This window comes from Chelonia mydas, chromosome 11, assembly GCF_015237465.2.
Source record: "Chelonia mydas isolate rCheMyd1 chromosome 11, rCheMyd1.pri.v2, whole genome shotgun sequence".
NCBI lineage: Eukaryota > Metazoa > Chordata > Testudines > Cheloniidae > Chelonia > Chelonia mydas.
In genome coordinates this window covers 73740610-73761223 of record NC_051251.2, presented here as the reverse complement: position 1 = coordinate 73761223, position 20614 = coordinate 73740610, and the positions used below count along the sequence as shown (strand labels likewise).

General features: G+C 44.4%; 1 protein-coding gene across 2 annotated transcripts in view; it reads right to left on the bottom strand.

Annotated features, from left to right (window-relative positions):
* Positions 1-20244, bottom strand: part of LOC102944299 (UDP-glucuronosyltransferase 1A1) — an 83470-nt gene extending 63226 nt beyond the window's left edge. The window contains exon 1 of one of the 2 annotated variants that reach the window (XM_037912911.2): positions 19332-20244. In XM_037912911.2, the coding sequence (XP_037768839.1) occupies positions 19332-20192 (861 nt within the window). In that variant the 5' untranslated portion in view covers positions 20193-20244. Of the gene's footprint in view, positions 1-120; positions 1091-19331 lie in introns of those variants that run through there. The other variant, XM_037912909.2, reaches the window with a different exon arrangement.
* Between the last annotated feature and the right edge of the window lie 370 nt (positions 20245-20614).

Below are 20614 nucleotides of genomic sequence, written 5' to 3'. Positions count from 1 at the left end.
AATAGGTGGAAATTGAAGCTAGACAAATTCAGACTGTAAATAAGGCTGGACTTCACACTTCTGAGTGCCCATCTCATGATTTGGCCCAGTCTTGATAAAGGGCAAACAGAGTGTACATACCTGAGATAGGTGCTTTATCTCAGCACAGTTTAATCCACCAACAAAGACCATATTGGGCATCACTGGCCTGGGGTACTCGAATACAAAGTCTAGTCTCATTAGCCAAACAGAGTCTTGATCTAAGAGATCATGCACAGTCACTTCTCTCTGAAGAAACTCAGAAGCCAGCTGTTCAAACGGTGAATAGAGAGCAATACAAGCTCGCAGTGCCAGTGTGCTGTGTAGCAGGTTCTGCACATGCTGGGTAAAGGTCATGTGGTCTGTGTTGCTAGTAAACATTCTTGGGACATAAGAATGTGGACTTGGACACTGAGTTGCCTTGGATCCTAAGTCACATGGAAATCCACGTAAGAAAAACACAGAAGGGAGAGACAGATACTCAGCAACTATTGTCCCGCATATGGCAACCGGATCTGTGAGGATGGCATCGAACTGACTTTCTTCGAGGTACCGAATCAGTTCTTTGTTGCTCAACAAACTTTCACAGCTTTGGAAAAGCATCTGGAATGCTCGTGCTAGACTTTTATATAGTGAAATAACAACATTTAGAAAAGGTTGTTTAACAAAGCGATCTTTACCAAAAGTCTCCATTAGTGCATCCATGTGTTCGTCTTTGTAAGGCACTGGATAGGTCTTAATGGTGAAATTCTTGGCTGATGTCAAAAACAGATTAGTTTCTGGTACCACAAGGACTATTTCGTGCCCATTTTGATGGAGCTTCTCCACAATAAGACGCATACTCAGCCACGCACTTCCGTCCATAGGCATCACCAACAGCTTCCCCCCTTCGGCAAAGCCCACAAATATTAACAGAGGAAGAAACTTTATCATGGGTGGATAACGAGATCTAATCCCAGGAGTCATCTCGGTGTAAGAAAATCAAAACATTCTCCTAAGAAAGATTTGAATGCAGAACCCAAAACAAAGAGCTGCAGAGTCCCCGACTGCTGCTTTGATTTGCTTGCCTTGCTGTGAAATGGCATTAACTTCTCCAGTCAATGTTTACTGTTTCACAATTAAACAACAGTTTCCAGGAAGCAGTTTATAAGCAATAGCCCTTTCAAACGGGAGATTATTGGCCTCAAGGTGGCAGCTTCACCTTATATGGATCTGCGTAAATGTAGTGAATAACTCTCTTCTCTGTTTTCCACATGAGCTGTTACCTATGCCACAGTTAGGTAGTTTCAAGATCACTGCAGTTAACGTTCTTTTCCCCATAGTCCCTCTAGACATTCTCTTTTTACAAAGCTAGACAAGGGGAAACACACTGTGAACCTATAGTATGATAACCCAATTCCAATTTGATTTTTTCTGCATCTTGAACATTATGGGCCAGAGTTTCAGCAGCTGTAAATTGCCATCATTTCACTGAAGTCAGTTTACACCAGCTGAGTATTGGCTTTTTTTAAAATTTGGGTAGCTGAGACAGAAGAGCTATCAAATTAACTTCAGAGCAATAACTCTCCAAGTGGAGGACAGAAGGTTTAATCCCCCAAATGAGCAGTTAAAGCAACTGATTTCATACCAGAGACGACTCGTACCAGCTGATACTGGGGGGGCACACTGAGAGGAACTGAGGAGGAATCTTCCAGCCCCACCTCCCTTGGCCAGGGCAGCCAATCCCACTAGCTACTGGGGGGATGAGGCCACAGGAGCGGGGAGAACGTGCCTTTGGGTCTGGCCAGGCTGGCCCCGGCCTGGGGAGACTCACACCTCCACAGTGTCTCCTGGAGCTCCAGCACCCTCATGGACACCTCAGCGGGGAGGCTCGGGCAATACCCCTAACTCAGGCTCAGCGTGGGGGAAGCAGGACAGAGCTGCTTCTCACGCCAGCTCAGGGTGGCCGCTCAGGATTGTTGCCTCTGTACAGCGCAGAGGCTGCCTGTGGCCCACCCCCTTCACTCCGTGCCTGGACCCGGCTGCCAGGGACAGGGGCCAAGTGAGCCGGAGCCCCCACATCCTCAGCACACCCCGGTCTCTGTTTTTCATTTGTTACCTCCCACCCCCATAACCATTTGATGCCTGAGTCTGGTGGCTCTTCCAGCTGCCCATCCCTAGTTCTACAACAGGTACACCTCACAGCAGTCAAGTGAGGAGGGGCATCTCCCAAGCCAGGTGTTTACATGAAAACAGCTTCAAGTAACTATCACTTGTCCAGCCCAGGAAAAGACAATGATGGACCATTAGAGTTAATGGAAAGATACTGAGACAACTGGAAATTGAAAAGAACATTCCAATTCCCAAGCCAAGAGGGAATTTCCTCACTCTGAATAACCACGAGTAACCATGGACTGAGAGGAAAAAAGAGAAACTTTTAAAAGCAAGCTTGGAATTGAAGTTTTTTTTATCCAGAGCCTGTGGGGGAGGCTGTCCATGAATGCTGGATCCCCCGATAGCTTGGGGTTATGCCAGGAAACTGTTTGAAGGCAATAGGTAACTTTTATTAGAAAAGGGATTTTATCTAATATATAAGTGTGCAAACCGTTTGGAGTGCGTGTGCCAAAGCAAGCTGATATCTGGGCAGCTGGTTTCACGCCTTCAGGGGTAATGAACTAGAGTGGAGCAGTGCAAATAGCTGGTCATTCAGAACTGAGGCAAGATGTATTTGGAGAGACTCCCGGTTGGAAGGATTGTTGGTATCACCCTGTGAAGAGTAACTGGACTGGTGAGACGCAGGCGAGATCTTATGCTTGTGGTCTGGCTACTGGCATCAGGAATCTGAACCATAGTAGCATGGCACAGAGGCCCCCAAGGTTTCAGGGCAGGCAGTGACAGAACCCCTTACTGGTCTGTGATCCCCAGAACATCACCAAGTAGGGAAAGTCTGGTGGGGGCAGAAGAATGACTCATTCCTCCACTGGACTCAGAATTCTGCCTCAGGTTCTTGCCTTCCTGTGCATAAAGTTACCATATGTCTGGGTTTCCCCAGACACAGCTTCTTTTTAGAGCGTCCCTCTTCCGTCCGGGGAGATTTTTCAAACAGGCAATGTCCAGGGTTTTTGCAGAGCAGAGGCTGCATCTCAGAAAGAGCCCTGATTGGTCCACTTCCTGATTGGTCCCTCCCCAGCATCTGTGGCTGATTGGGCCATTCTTCTGCAGCTGCATTTGCTGGATCTCTGCATCTTGGGCTTGCGCCAGCCAACCTGCCACTGTGACAGGGAATGACACTGCCCCCCAGCTCCAGTGAGTAACCCTGCTGCAGGTACCCCCTCCAGCTCCTGCAACTCTACCCTGCCCTCCAGCACCCCTCCCCCCCAGACCCCCAGGTCCTCTTTTTGGGAACCTGAAATACGTTAACCCTACCTATGTGTTGCCGGCACCCAGTGCCGAGATGCAAAACAACAGCAGGGGTTCGTTACCCGGTGTGCGTCACCCAATAATCACAACGGGGTGGAGAAGCAGAAAAGTTTATTTGCAGCTGCAAACAAGATACAGGGAGAATAGAATCTCAAATCCTGCACAGAGAGCAGGAAGTTACACAGGCTTTTATACATCCTTTTTCCCAGCATACTTATCCAATAGCAAGCTGCCCTGAATATCCATATAGCCAGCCAATCCAGTTACCAGCTAGTTCCCTTGTTTTTTGTATCATTTGTTAAACTATACATAAAGCTGCTGTTATTCAGCATTGTTCTTCCATATCTGCCCTGTTTGGCCTTGTTTAGTTTCAGGCAGTCTGACTCTGCGGCATATTGTTGCAGATCCTCAGCATAACTGCTGTGAGTGCCTCCACGCGGGGGGGCCAAGGACACTTGGGCCTAGTACGCATAGCTGCTGCGAGTGCCTCCAGGCCGGGGGGGGCCAAGGACAAGGGGCCTTCATCGACACTCATGGTCTTCCATCCCCTCGAGTTACCTAGTGGCCATGCCCCAGTGTCCCCAACATATGCAACAATTTCTGCATACTGATGCCCCACTTGTTTGAACTTGGGACTACAGCCAGACCGAGAAGTGGTGGCTTTATTGTGCACTTGAGTTCACAGGTATCAAGTTGGTGTATCACCTGAGTCAACATCACATTAATCCTATGTAATGGGGGGTTTCAAACAGATCATGTTCCTCATGCCTGTGGTAAGAAGGAGGTTCAGAGGAGCTGGCCTTCTGAGAAATGCTGGAAGAATTGCCAAATGAATTACAAAGGAAGATGTCTTAAATATTACTCATTTAAACAAAGAGGTTGTGACCTTTAATAATAAAAATGTACAGCAGTATCTTCAGTTGGTTCCATCTTAGAAAAAAATACAGAACGAATCAAACAGACAGCAAAAATATTACTTTGTGAAGGAATTACCTTTCCCATGTTACAAAGTGCATCAATTCAAACTTTCCTGCTCCATGAAGTAAGAAAAGGGATCATTTTACTAAGATGTGCCAATGAGTTAGTTTAATGGTTTATTTGAAACATTTTTGTATACAAAAAAAATCCATGAAATAGCGAAGCCCCCATCCAGAATCTTTTTGATAACTGTGGGAGATGGAAGCGAAAGCCTTATGGAGCTATGAGTCTGTTTTCAACAGCACTACAAGCAATGCGAAGAGGTGGCAAGGAAAGCGGCAGACGTTTCCCTCATTCTTATTTGCTTTTAAGGTTTTGGGTGGGGGCATGGGGTGTGTCCTAGTCCAGCCTGCACTGTCACTAATTGAAGTTTTTGTTTGTGTTAATTTATCTTCAGGGTAAGTCGACTGAGGTCAATGGAATTGCACCAGAGAGAAACTTTACTCATTCGGTTTTGAGTAAACTTCTTAGGAAAGCTTTCCTATTGGCTTATTTTCTATATCTATTAAACATCTAAATATATTACATGGATATAAGCAGAAAAGAAGATGATACAAAGGCCAAAAACAACTGGAAAAGCAGCAGTGAAAAGAATTTATACTATTTGTTATACAGGGAAGAGATGAAACCACTGCAGGATTCCAGGTTTATAATATTCTCCATCCTATTGGTAGTGTAGGATATCGAGACTGAACTTGAATTCCAATCAATCTATTCCAAGATAGAAGTAAAGGGCATATAGATACACACATCAGGAGCTTCTGGTATTTATCTGTTACTTATTTCTTATAATTTAACCAGACAAAAGTAGCTGTGCACTTTATTGGCCTAGTTAATGCATGATGTTATTGCTGGGTGTCTCATCCTCTCTCCCTACATTCCTTCTGACTGTTTGGTGTTGTGTCTTCTCTTATTATTTAACAGTTCAATTGCAATGGGACTCAGCCCTAACATGCTAGGAACTCTACAAACATAATAAATTCCCAGATAAAAACTACATTAAACTGAAGTTAAAGTTGAATATATCTAAGTAACTCTGGGGTAAAATACAAGCATTGCAAACTTTCCTCCGCTAAAGGCAGCTTCACTTCACTCCGATTGGAAAGAATGGGAGGCGGTGGCCATTTTGGAAGAGGCCAGTGGAATTCTTTGTATTAGAACATTATTCTTTGACCTTTCTTGAAGGGGAAACTGGGGTCAGACCATCCTTCCATTCTGTGTTTATACAGCACTTAAAACAGAGGGGTCCTGATTATGATTGCACCCCCTTAGGCGGTACTGTATTACAAATAAATGATAATATCGAAAACCTTCCGACAAGCCTAAGCCAAAGCCTGTTGAAGTCTTTGTATGGTAAGCAAAATTAAAGCCAACACAGAATGAGGCAAACCAAGGAAGAGGCCGACATGTGCATGCAGAAACTTTGACTGTGTGAGTATGTTGGCTCCCATTAGAATCAGTGGCAAAACTCCCATTGTCTTCAGTGGTCAGGATCATGCCCTTAAAGTCTTGCACAGCTGGGTCCTGATTCTGCAAACACCCTGGCTGCCCAACACTTTGCAGCAACAGGCTTCCATGCGGCAGAAGTGCCCTTAATGTAACAGAGTTTGAAGACATAGGGCCCAATTCTGCAAGGAGCTGAGGACTTTTTAACAAGTGCTGAGCACCCTTCTCCCCTTATTTAATTCTGTGAGGTTAGTCAGTGTATCTGAGACTTTCTGAGTGGATCCATTCAAACATATCATGAGGCTTTTTCAAAATAAAATCAACATCTCTTAGTTTGGAGAGGCAGACACATCACAGCGTGCCTGAACACAAGGCCCATAGGCTGGGCAGAGGCTATGATTCTGGTGAAATGCCTGGGACTTTGAGATAAGGAGTAAATTAGAAGAGCAGTGAGAGGAATTGACAAAATCCATTTGATCTTCCTACTCTGATGTATTTTTCCTGCTGTTAGTTATGATTTTCAATGGATAGAACTGTCATTTGTACCAGTGAAAGAAAGATGGCTATAGACAGCAAACAGATATCAGGCGCTTCTGATATTTATCTGTTACTTAGCTCTTATAATTTAACCATCTGGTTACAAACTGGTTCTTTGTGGTCTTCTGCCAGAAAGAGGTATATTTATTTATGGAGTTGGTGGAGATGGGTAGCTATCTGTACCAGAACAGAGGGGCAAAAGTGCTAAACTTTGGAAAAGCATGAGTGGTGATTGAAAGAACATAATGAAAAATCGAGACTAGAGCACTGCAATCTTTTAATGGGAATGCTTATCACGCAAAGTTTTACAAATATGGAAAATAGCTCATTAAATAACATGTATTTGCAAATAATGTGCATATGACTGCAAACTTCAACACTGCAGGTCAATACACCCTGCCCCAAGCAGTGGCAGGGGTAGAAAGTAGAGCTGCACAAAAGTTGTGGGGTGGGTGATGAAGCATGTTTGTGGAGGAGGTAGGTGCAGCTGGGTTTATGGATGTCTGAGTGCAAGATGAGGTAGCTGAGGACTATGGGGGGGTGAAACAGGTTTGTGGCTCTGTCTTTAGGAGGAAGCTAGAGGAATGAAATCTAGGGGAAGAAGCTGGGGACAGCTGATTTTGTGGCAGTGTTCCAGAGGAAGATGGGGGCAGCTGAACCTGTGGATGAGTGCTGGGTTAGGAAGCACAGAGCCAGTACAGGGCCTGCTTCGCCTTCTGTCCCCATCACCTCCATTTGCTGCCCCTGCTTCTTCCCCACGCAGGTTCAACAAGGGAAGCAGTGAGACAGAGGCTACTCGACTGCCTGCTCAACCATTGTGATATTGAAGGTCTTGAACCGATGCCTGAGTCCCCAGAGAGCTGCCACATCCTGGCCTCCACCCAATGGCTACTGAAACTGGGTATGCAGAGAAGCGACTAGGGCTATAGTCCCAGCCAAGCACCACCCACGCGGGAGCTCTGATTGGAGGATCGCCCGGCTCTATCGATTGGTTCAACGACACTATTTGATCCAGGAGGAGGAACAGGAAGTTTGTCTGAGCAACAATGCAGCTGTTGTGGCTGCATTGGATCCTGCACGTGCCTGCCTCCTGCACCCTGCCCTGTTCCTGCCTTTGCTCCTCTCCCACCATGCTTGATCCTTGCATCTCCTCCTGCCTGTACACCTTGCCTCCCATCCCCAGGGACTTCCAAGCAGGAGGCTCCTGGGAGAAGCTCCAAGGCAGAGAGCAGGAGCAGCGCACGGCAGCGGGGGGGAGGGAAACCTGAACTGCCTGGCACTTGACAGCCTGCTGAGTGGCTGCCGCACAGGGAACTTAGGGGAGCTGATGGGTGGGCTGCTCCCCACCCTGGTTCCAAGCCCCCCCAGCTTGCTCCAACGGGCTGCTCTTCCTGCAAGCAGTGGCCAAAGCAGGCGGCTGCCAAACAATGTCATAAGGGAGCATTGCACAACTTTAAACAAGCATGTTCTCTACTAGATCAGTGACGTCTAACAACTCACTGTGGGGAGGGATAGCTCAGTGGTTTGAGCGTTGGCCTGCTAAATCCAGGGTTGTGAGTTCAATCCCTGAGGGGGCCATTTAGGGATCAGGGCAATAATTGGGGATTGGTCCTGCTTTGAGCAGGGGTTTGGACTAGATGATCTCCTGAGGTCCCTTCCAACCCTGATATTCTATGATTCTATGATAACAACATTAACAGGGATGACGTTAAGTGAGGAGTTACTGTACTCCTCAGTCACATGCACCCGATTATTAGCTGCCAGGAATTGTCTTTCCTAGTTTTATGCTAATTGTACTTGACGTTAGTGATCTCTCTTTCTAAAAACAAGCCTACTGAATCACTGCTATTTACACATCTTATTAAAAGACACCACTGTGCTAGGCATTTTATAAACCGGCAGTAAGAAATGGCCACTGTCCTGACTTTACAGTCTATAAATCCTGCTGTGACTATGCTACTGGGACTGTTTCTTGCAGGGCCAGCCTTAGTGAAAATGGTGCCCTGGGCAAACTTGTATTTTGGCGCTCCCCCCCTCCCCTTCATCCCTGGCTCCTACAGGCTCCCTGGGCTCTACCTGCCCCCATCACCTCTGGGCCATTACCTATACTTCATATGGAATGTCCACAGGGAAGTCCATTCAGTGTAGATGGGCGTCTCCCATGGTCCATTGTGAGTTACAAGTCCTTTGATGAGCCACTTTAACTCATCCCTTCAAGATGTGCTGGCTAACTATCTTGTGGGCGTTACCCCAGGAGCAAACATTTGAAATACAGGTATAGGGCCAATACTCATAACTTCAAATACAAAAATGATACATGCATACAAATAGCTTGAACATATTCAGCAAATCATAACCTTTTCATAGACATCTTACATGCCACATTTTGTACAAGATTAGTAGCAAATATATAACAGTGGTTGCAACAATGATCTACATGGTCATGTTTTAATCAGATAACGTCACAATGAGTAACGACTACAACTAGCAAATTCCTAGGCCACTGTCAGCAGAAGCGCAGAAGCAAGAGTGGCATGGTATATGGTGTATTGCCACACATACTTCTGTGCTGCTGCAGTGGCTTGTGGTGCCTGGCGCTTGGCCTGCAGCTCAAGGCAGGCTTTGCGCTGTCATATGGGAGCTGCATCTTGCCAGAGCCCACGGCCCTCCTGCAGCCCCTAGCCACTCCTGGCTCACTACGAGCATTTTGACAGGAAGTACCAAGCACTGCAGTAATAAGGTGGGTAGAAAGCTGGCTAGATTGTCGGGCTCAACGGGTAGTGATCAATGGCTCCATGTCTAGTTGGCAGCCGGTGTCAAGTGGAGTGCCCCAGGGGTCGGTCCTGGGGCCGGTTTTGTTCAATATCTTCATAAATGATCTGGAGGATGGTGTGGATTGCACTCTCAGCAAATTTGCGGATGATACTAAACTGGGAGGAGTGGTAGATACGCTGGAGGGGAGGGATAGGATACAGAAGGACCTAGACAAATTGGAGGTTTGGGCCAAAAGAAATCTGATGAGGTTCAATAAGGATAAGTGCAGGGTCCTACACTTAGGATGGAAGAATCCAATGCACCGCTACAGACTAGGGACCGAATGGCTAGGTGGCAGTTCTGCGGAAAAGGACCTGGGGGTGACAGTGGACGAGAGGCTGGATATGAGTCAGCAGTGTGCCCTTGTTGCCAAGAAGGCCAATGGCATTTTGGGATGTATAAGTAGGGGCATAGCGAGCAGATCGAGGGACGTGATCGTTCCCCTCTATTCGACACTGGTGAGGCCTCATCTGGAGTACTGTGTCCAGTTTTGGGCCCCACACTACAAGAAGGATGTGGATAAATTGGAGAGAGTCCAGCGAAGGGCAACAAAAATGATTAGGGGTCTAGAGCACATGAATTATGAGGAGAGGCTGAGGGAGCTGGGATTGTTTAGTCTGCAGAAGAGAAGAATGAGGGGGGATTTGATAGCTGCTTTCAACTACCTGAAAGGGGGTTCCAAAGAGGATGGCTCTAGACTGTTCTCAATGGTAGCAGATGACAGAACGAGGAGTAATGGTCTCAAGTTGCAATGGGGGAGGTTTAGATTGGATATTAGGAAAAACTTTTTCACTAGGAGGGTGGTGAAACACTGGAATGCGTTACCTAGGGAGGTGGTAGAATCTCCTTCCTTAGAGGTTTTTAAGGTCAGGCTTGACAAAGCCCTGGCTGGGATGATTTAACTGGGAATTGGTCCTGCTTCGAGCAGGGGGTTGGACTAGATGACCTTCTGGGGTCCCTTCCAACTCTGATATTCTATGATTCTATGAATAACAACAATAACAATAATATGTGTGTGTGTGTGAGAGAGAGAGCCTGTGTGTGTGTGTATGACTGTGTGTTGGGGGATTGTGTAACAGAGTGTGTGTTGGAGAGAGTGAGACTCTATGTGTGTGTGAGACAATCTGTGTTGGGGGACTGTGAGGGGCAGAGTGTATGTGGGTGTGAGAGCCAGTCTGTGTGTGAGAGAAACAGTGTGTGTGTGTGAGACTGTGTGTTGGGGGACTGCGTGAGAGACTGTGTGTGTGTTGGGGAGTGTGAGACTGTGTGTGTGAGAGAGACAATCTGTAGGGGGACTGTGAGAGACAGAGTGTGGGGGGGTGTGTTAGGGAAGTTTGAGCCTGTGTGTGTGTGTGTTAGGGAAGTTTGAGAGACAGTGAGCGCACTGTCACTTTAAGTCCTGCCCCTGCTCCACTCATATGAAAGTTTTGCTCCTCCTGGCCCCAGCCTGGTGGTATCCCCCCATCCCCCCCCCCGGAGACTGCACCGTGCAGGGCTGTGGGCAGGGAGGGACTCGGCTCCGCTCCGGGCAGCGAGTAGTGGGCTGCACCACCCGTGACTGGCCACGGCCACGCCGCTCTGGGCTCCCCAGGGCTGGGGCAGAGCTGGAGCCCTTGGCTGGCCAGCTGAGGAGCGAGTGAAGGAGGGGCCAGGGGCCTGGGGTTGGGGAGAAGCCCGCCGGCCCAGCGCAGGGGAGGGACCGGAGAACAGAGGAGTCTGGCCACAGCCAGCCAGGGGAAGCCCGAGCCCCTTGTGGCGCCCTCTGGCTACTGCGCCCTGGCCATGGGCCCCGTTTGCTCGGCCCTAAGGCCTGCCCTGGGTGTGCACATGAGGGTCAGGGGCCACAGGGTGCTTTTGAAACTGTCACAAGAGAACCTAACACCCTAAATCGGCCCGGCCCTGCCCTCAGGGCCTGTGCAGCACCCACAGCACTTGGGAATAGAGACTTAAATACTGGGCCAGATCCTCAGCTGGTGTAAGATAGCATGGCTCTCAAGGAACTATGACAATTTACCACAGATGAGGATCTGCCCACCTGTTAGAAACTCCTCTGCGTACCCAAAGGGGACACAAACCTTTTGTCGTCATCCCAAATGCCACTTTTGGCTACGCAGGCCGTGGGAAAGTTTTGCCGTGGTGTGTACTCCTGACCTAAACAATCCACCTGGAAGCTGAACTATCCAGGGTTATATGAATTCAATTTTAATTGTATTCAAATAAAGTCAGAAATTCTTATCATTTTTTCCAAATGTTCCAGATTATTCTTTGCTACTGATAAGTGTTTAATATTATAAAAAGGACGTATTAGCCAAATCCTTTTATTAGAGAGCCAAACCCTGAGGCCTTTGTTCCATTTTTACTAGGGCAAACTCCACCAGAAGTTTCATCTGGTGAAGGACCTTGGGATTTCTATGATGTTCACTACAGAAATTCTACAGATGTTTAAAAACCAAGTTCAGTTAGCTAGCTTGAAGAGTTGAAGGGTCTTCTTAGTTCAACTTCATGATCTTTGCCTTGAGAAAATCATGTTAACTTTGTTCAGGGACTTCCTAGAAAATCAATATTGTATTAATGTTCAGCTAATGATAAACATTCATCAAAGTTGAACTGACCTTGCCTTATGGGGAATGATGTGCCATAGCCCTGATGAAGTCTGTAGGTGTTTGGTTAGCAGAGGACAAGATCTGGCATAAAGGACCTGATCCAAAGCCTACCGAGATCACTAAAACGACACCCATTGGCTTCAGTGGGCTTTGGCTCAGAACCTAAATCTCCAAACACACTGAATGGCGTCTACTCATAGAATGTGCTCCCCTGGGCATAGTCCTGCACCGGGGTGCTGGAACTAAGGGTGCTGGGGGTGTACCAGCACTCCCTGGCTTGATGTGGTTTCCACCATATACAGGGTTTACAGTTTGGTTCAGTGACTCTCAGCATCCCCCACTATACAAATTGTTCCAGCGTCCCTGCCTGCAGCTGTTTGCACACTGGGTACAGGATATCTTATGTAGGTCCCCATTCCCACCTGGATAAGTGCCCTCCGGAATGCTGTTGACAGTGCTAGTGGCTCAGAGGGTGACATTCGAAACAGGGCTAAAGTACAGTGTAGGCCAGGAGACAAGCGTTCAGTTCCCCATTCTTTCTTGGATTCTGTATGTGACTTTGGGCAAGTCACTTACTCTCTCTGTGCCTTAGTTCCCCAGCTGTAATATGGAAATACTTCCCTCCTTCGCAGCGGGGACTGGAAGGATATATTCATCTAAGAAAGTAAGATAATCAGATATATAGCTGCTCCCTCACTGTACTATGTACCTAGACAGATAACTTTTTTCTAGGCATTATTCTTCACATATTTGCACCATTTTGTACTGCTCTTACAACATGGCCTTAATTGCTAAGGATTTTTTTTTTTAAACTAAGACCTGTGCTTAATGGCAGCACTTAAGGGTAGCTGTTAGGTTTTCACAGTACATGATGGATGGCACATTGTTATGAGTAAGCCCAGAGATGTCCCCAGTAGAAGGCCATAAAATTGCTAAAGGATAATGAGAGAAAACAATATGCTGACATAATTAAAATTGGGAGGGCCAAGTTTTCATGTGCGATACAAGGCACCAAGTCATAGATGCATGCCTACAATTAGAACTGCTTAGGTTTTTCCTGTAAAAAATTTCAAACAAATTTTCATTTGAAATTTTCCTTTTCTTTGAAAATTTTATTTTGAATTGGAATTTTCATTTGGATTCAGTTTTCAAAAACCAAAACTGTTTTGACAATTTTTTCCTTCCCCCTGCCTTTTCCCAAACAATGAAATAGGATGACTGATGTCTAATTTAGTTTTGCTTTTTGAGGGGATTGGAGATGGGAGTTTCCCACTTACTTTTTTTCATACTAAACCCTTCAAAATGTTTCCAGCTTTGGGAAAAGTTATTGAGTGATAAAATTTCATTTTTATCAATAACTTTTCCTAAGTTAAAAGAAAAGGAGTACTTGAGGCACCTTAGAGACTAACAAATTTATTAGAGCATAAGCTTTCGTGAGCTACAGCTCACTTCATCGGATGTATTTTCCACCGCATGCAGTAGGGGGATTTTATATACACAGAGAACATGAAAAAATGGGCGTTACCATACACACTGTAACAAAGTGATTAGGTAAGGTCAGCTATTACCAGCAGGAGGGGCGGGGGAAACCCCAAAAAACCTTTTGTAGTGATAATCAAGGTGGGCCATTTCCAGCAGACGACAAGAATGTGTGAGGAACAGTGGGGCGGGTGGAGGGGAGGGGGGAAATAAACATGGGGAAATAGTTTTACTTTGTGTAATGACCCATCCGCTTCCAGTCTTTATTCAAGCCTAATGTAATGGTGTCCAGTTTGCAAATTAATTCCAATTCAGCAGTCTCGTTGGAGTCTGTTTTTGAAGTTTTTTTGTTGTAATATTGCCACTTTTAGGTCTGTAATCGAGTGACTAGAGAGATTGAAGTGTTCTCCGACTGGTTTTTGAATGTTATAATTCTTGACATCTGATTTGTGTATATTTATCTTTTACGTAGAGACTGTCCAGTTTGGCCAGTGTACATGGCAGAGGGGCATTGCTGGCACATGATGGCATATATCACATTGGTAGATGTGCAGGTGAATGAGCCTCTGATAGCGTGGCTGATGTTATTAGGCCCTGTGATGGTGTCCCCTGAATAGATATGTGGGCACAGTTGGCAACGGGCTTTGTTGCAAGGATAGGTTCCTGGGTTAGTGTTTTTGGTGTGTGGTTACTGGTGAGTATTTGCTTCAGGTTGGGGGGCTGTCTGTAAGCAAGGACTGGCCTGTCTCCCAAGATCTGTGAGAGTGATGGGTCATCCTTCAGGATAGGTTGTAGATCCTTGATGATGCGTTGGAGAGGTTTTAGTTGGGGGCTGAAGGTGATGGCTAGTGGCGTTCTGTTATTTTCTTTGTTGGGCCTGTCCTGTAGTAGGTAACTTCTGGTTCTGTCATTCTGTTACTTCACTTCAGCAGGTGGGTATTGTAGTTGTAAGAATGCTTGACAGATCTTGTAGGTGTTTGTCTCTGTTTGAGAGGTTGGAGCAAATGTGGTTGTATCATAGAGCTTGGCTGTAGACAATGGATCATGTGGTGTGGTCTGGGTGAAAGCTGGAGGCATGTAGGTAAGTATAGCGGTCAGTAGGTTTCCAGTATAGGGTGGTGTTTATGTGACCATCGCTTATTAGCACTGTAGTGCCCAGGAAGTGGATCTCTTGTTTGGACTGGTCCAGGCTGAGGTTGATGGTGGGATGGAAATTGTTGAAATCATGGTGGAATTCCTCAAGGGCTTCTTTTCCATGGGTCCAGATGATGAAGATGTCATCAATGTAGGGCAAGTAGAGTAGGGACATTAGGGGACGAGAGCTGAGGAAGCGTTGTTCTAAGTCAGCCATAAAAATGTTGGCAAACTGTGGGGCCATGCGGGTACCCATAGCAGTGCCGCTGATTTGAAGGTATACATTGTCCCCAAATGTGAAATAGTTATCGGTGAGGACAAAAATCACAAAGTTCAACCACCAGGTTAGCCGTGACATTATTGGGGATACTGTTGCTGATGGCTTGTAGTCCATCTTTGTGTGGAATGTTGGTGTAGAAGGTTTCTACATCCATAGTGGCCAGGATGGTGTTTTCAGGAAGATCACCGGTGGATTGCAGTTTCCTCAGGAAGTCAGCGGTGTCTTGAAGATAGCTAAGAGTGCTGGTAGCACAGGGCCTGAGGAGGGAGTCTACATAGCCAGACAATCCTGCTGTCAAGGTGCCAATGCCTGGGATGATGGGGCACCCAGGATTTCCAGATTTACGGATCTTGAGTAGCAGATAGAATACCCCTGCTCAGGGTTCTAGGGGTGTGTCTGTGCGGATTTGCGCTTGTGCTTTTTCAGGGAGTTTCTTGAGCAGATGGTGTAGTTTCTTTTGGTAAGTTTTGGAAAGTTAGAGTGGAAATAGGAAATAAAGTAATAGGGGGAAAAACTGAAAAAGAGGGGAAAAAATCCTGGACATTTATTTTATTGCACTCGGTGGGGAAGTGGGAGGAGGAAACAAACAAACATTTCAAATATTTTTTGGTTTCCAAAATTAAAACAAAAATTTCAAATTCAAAATTTCCCATTGAAAAATTGAATAGTTTAGTCAAATAACATTTTCCTATAGGAAAAAACTGGGTTTGATAAAACCCCATTTTTGTGTGGGGAAAAAAACCTCACCAGCTTTACCTACAAGTAAAGACACAATGCAAAGGTGAAGGTAGTGCTCTCTTTTCAGCAATGGAGTTTTAGGGGCCAGACTGAGCCAAGTTTTGCCATATCTGGATGAATCTGTTTCACAGCTTTCATAACTCCATGTTGAGTGAGGTTCATCTGTTTCCGAACTTTTAGTAGTTCAATAGGAACATTGAAAGGTGGATAAGGAATTGGTTAAAGGGGAGACTACAACGGGTCCTAGTGAAAGGTGAACTGTCAGGCTGGAGGGAGGTTTCCAGTGGAGTTCCTCAAGGATCGGTTTTGGGACCAATCTTATTTAATCTTTTTATTACTGACCTCGGCACAAAAAGTGGGAGTGTGCTAATAAAGTCTGTGGATGATACAAAGCTGGGAGGTATTGCCAACTTAGAGAAGGACAGGGATATCCTACAGGAGGATCTGGATGACCTTGTGAACTGGAGTAATAGTAATAGGATGAAATTTAATAGTGAGAAGTGTAAGGTCATGCATTTAGGGATTAATAACAAGAATTTTAGTTATAAGCTGGGGATGCATCAATTAGAAGTAACGGAGGAGGAGAAGGACCTTGGAGTATTGGTTGACCACAGGATGACTATGAGCCGCCAATGTGATGTGGCCATGAAAAAAGCTAATGCGGTCTTGGGATGCATCAGGAGAGGTATTTCCAGTAGGGATAAGGAGGTTTTAGTACCGTTATACAAGGCACTGGTGAGACCTCACCTGGAATACTGTGTGCAGTTCTGGTCTCCCATGTTTAAGAAGGATGAATTCAAACTGGAACAGGTACAGAGAAGGGCTACTAGGATGATCCGAGGAATGGAAAACTTGTCTTAGGAAAGGAGACTCAAGGAGCGTGGCTTGTTTAGCCTAACAAAAAGAAGATTGAGGGGAGATATGATTGCTCTCTATAAATATATCAGAGGGATAAATACCGGAGAGGGAGAGGAATTATTTAAGCTCAGTACCGATGTGGACACAAGAACAAATGGATATAAATTGGCCACCAGGAAATTTAGACTAGAAATTAGACGAAGGTTTCTAACCATCAGAGGAGTGAAGTTTTGGAACAGCCTTCCAAGGGAAGCAGTGGGAGCAAACGATCTATCTGGCTTTAAGATTAAACTCGATAAGTTTATGGAGGAGATGGTATGATGGGATAACATGGTTTTGGTAATTAAATATTCATGGTAAATAGGCCCAATGGCCTGTGATAGGATATTAGATGGGGTAGGATCTGAGTTACCCAGGAAAGAATTTTCTGTAGTATCTGGCTGATGAATCTTGCCCATATGCTCAGGGTTTAGCTGATCGCCATATTTGGGGTCGGGAAGGAATTTTCCTCCAGGGCAGATTGGAAGAGGCCCTGGAGGTTTTTCACCTTCCTCTCTAGCATGGGGCATGGGTCACTTGCTGGAGGATTCTCTGCTCCTTGAAGTCTTTAAACCACGATTTGAGGATTTCAATAGCACAGACATAGGTGAGAGGTTTTTTGCAGGAGTGGTGGGTGAAATTCTGTGGCCTGGGTTGTGCAGGAGGTCAGACTAGATGATCACAATGGTCCCTTCTGACCTAAATATCTATGTATCTATGAACTTCCACCAGAGTTTATCTTTAATCACCAGGTAAGTTAATGAATGTGAGATGACCTGTGCAAAGTCCATGTAGATGCAGAATATTGGTCATCCCATCCCCTAAACTCAAATGTCCTAGACAAAAATGCACTTAGAACTTTGAACTATGGTAAACTAGCTGAAAGCAGAACCTGTGAAACCTTTCCTTTTGGTTTTATATTACTACTTTTGGAAACCAGGCAATAAAGAAAGAACATACTGTCTGGTTTCAGAGTAACAGCCATGTTAATCTATATTTGCAAAAAGGAAAGGAGTACTTTTCTCTAAGGTGCCACAAGTACTCCTTTTCTTTTTGCGAACATACTGTATGTAAATTAATGAATAATAATCCTCAGCTGGAAGGAGGAATTGGACCAGTGTGGACCTGTTATTAATTTCCCAGGTTCACTCAACAGCTCAATAATTGCATTTTGAGTTTCTTCTTCTCTCCAGTTGCCAAAACACGAGCTTTCCTGTTTTATTGCCTAGTCCTTTGTTCTTGCTTTAAGACATTTTAATGTTTTTTTCTGCCTTTTCAAGAGACATCGACTATATTTGTGTCTACTATTATTTAAAGTAATGATCACTTTTCTCTCCAGCATATATATATATATATATATATATATAAATTGGTGAAGAGAATACAATAAACTGATGAAGTTTACAATCTGTTTCTCCTCCTTTTTATATATGATTTTTATGTGACTTATAATGTGACTGCTTAGGATTGATTTAAGTGGCTCCCAGTAAACTTGTAGTGACCCTACCACATTACCTTTTGTCTTGTCACACTTTAATTTTCCCTTTTATTATATGTGCACTTTGACTGTATTAATCTCTGTGGGTCTTATTCATAAAAATAAATAAATTCAAATAAAATTTTGAAAGGCATTTAAAAAAAAAGCTGAAGGCTTTCTAAGGTCAGGACAGGGGTCATTCAATAAAAAAGAATTATATCCATTCTAAATATGCAAACCCCAAGTTCAAAAATTCCCATACTCTGCCCTAAGAAGGTGAAATCCCAGAAGTCTAGTAAGATGCATCTCTTATGAGTCTGATTCAAAGGCCATTAAAGTCAATGGAAAGAGTCTCAATGACTTCAATGGGCTTTTGCATCAAATCCTAAATGACTAAATATTGCATGTGAAACAAGAAGAGGGTTAGAAAAGTTTAAAGAAACACATTGGCCCCAAAGAGATTCTAATGCAAGGTAACAAATCCGATCACTATTATAAAGTATTTCATGTATGCAGTGTTCTTGTAGCTGTGTTGGTCCCAGAATATTAGAGACACAAGGTAGGTGAAGTGATATATTTTATTGGCCCAACTTCTGTTGGTGAGAGAGACAAGCTTCTGAGAGCTCTTCTTCAGGTCCCAGACCTCAAGAAGAGCTGTGTAAGCTTGATAGCTTGTCTCTCTCACGAACAGAAATTGGGCCAATTAAAAATATTATCTCCCCAACACTGTCTCTGTAAAGTATTTCAGTAACTTTACCAGACACTAAAGGGCATCTGGCAATGCAATAAATTTGCTGCTGCTTTGTGTCAGAGAACAGATGTTCAACTCCACCTACTGTTCTACAAGTTACATAGTAGCGTGTAAAAATTATTCAAGGTTTTAAAAAATACCTCAGAACAAACAGACAAATTGTCTGACAAAGGAAACACAAAGGATAAAAATGTATTCTTAACTGAACTTTGCTCATCTGTACATCTCTAAAAATCCACTCTTCCAGGCTAATTATCTTCCAACTCAAATTGACATTTGGCTCTCATCGTGATCTACAAAGTAACCTGGATATTCTATGATGGGAAACATATGATGCATGCATGTGACCAAAACACTTTTATAGTGTTTGAGAACAGAATAAAAGCCAGAAGAGATTCTAAGATTTTTTAAAAAAAACTTTTGTTAAATTGAAGAATTTTAAGCCTGAAATGATACAAATGAAGCCAGAACTTTATTTCAGGACTGTACCGAGGACTATAGTTCCATTTTAGAGCTTGCAGAAAGACAGTGTCCTTTTTTCTCCTTGATATGCTTGGAGAAATCTTAGCAATTTAAATGGAAGTTATGTGCCCATGCCAAGAGAAGTATGAATTCCATATCAATCTGTGGAAAGATTCTGCCAAAAAGTAGTTAAATAATTCCCCCAAAGCAGTCAGTGCCACTTAATGTTCATATACTATTTACTCACATTTCATTCATGTCACGTAAAAGCACTGCATTTGTCAATGTTTGATGTGAAGAGAAAAAAGAACACCATACCTCATGCAGAGCTTTTCTCGCACCGCAGTTTATGCCTCCAATAAAGACCATGTTGGGCATCACTGGTCTGGGATACTCAAAGACAAAGTCATATCTCATCAGCCAAATGGATGTAGAACTCAGAAGGTCCAACAGTGTCACATCTCTTTGCAGAACCTCAGAGGCGAAGCTTAGACCTTGTGCATAGAAACTATTGCAATATAAGAATTCTACAGAATCAACTAAAACATTTTTCAATCGTTGGGAAAATGTCATGTAGTCTGAGTTCATTGTAAAAATTCTTGGGACATAAGAAAGAGGATCTGGACATTGATTCGCTTTGTAATGTAAATTGCATGGTAATCCTCGCATGAAGAACACAGATGGGAGTGAAAAATAATTAGCAACTAGTGCTCCACAAAGAGAAATGGGATCTGTGAGGAGAGCATCAAAGTCACTTTGTTTCAGGTATTGCATCAGTTCCTTGTGGTTAAATAAACTCTTACAACTACTAAATATCACACTGAAAATTGCTACTGAAGAGTTATGTATTGATAGAACATTAAATGGAAATGGTTGTCCCTTTAGGTGAGCATCAACATATGTCTGTAAGTTTACATCCATATCTTCCTTTGTATAAGATACTGGATATGTTTTCATGGTATAGTTCCCTGTTATTCTCAGCTGCCAATTTACTTGAGGTACAACAACCACCACTTCATGTCCTCTCTGACTGAGGTTTTCCACTACCTGACGCATGCTGAGCCAGTGGCTTCCATCCATGGGCACAACCACCAGCTTCCCACCTTCTGAAAAGCCAGCAATCATCAGGAGAAGCATCCATGCAGCAAGCTGATAGCGAAGGAGAAGGGCAGTCAACATCTTTCTGTTGGAACTCAAAACCCAAATAAACCTTCCTTCTTCAAGAGAAAACAAATTTCAGGAGCAAACACAAAGATTTATAACTGTTGGCTTCTGCTGCATTCTCCATGTGATCTAGTGAATGATTATTAGATCTAGTTTGTTTCCAGATAATGATGGTCAGAGGAATTTTTAAAGCTGTTAGAGGGAGGGCCAAAATGAGCTTATGAATGATCACAGAAGTTCACCCTTGAAAAGATTTCTCGTATTTGCATCAATGTGCCCAGGGTGGTGTTTACAGATAGATACTGAGATCAGTGGAGTTCAGCCAGGGAGGAATTTGGCCCCTAGTGTTTATTGTAAAATGTCTGAGAACCACTGCCTTAAACACCCACTTTCAGTAACGCAAACCATTTCAGGACCCACCTTCAAGTGTGCTAAAG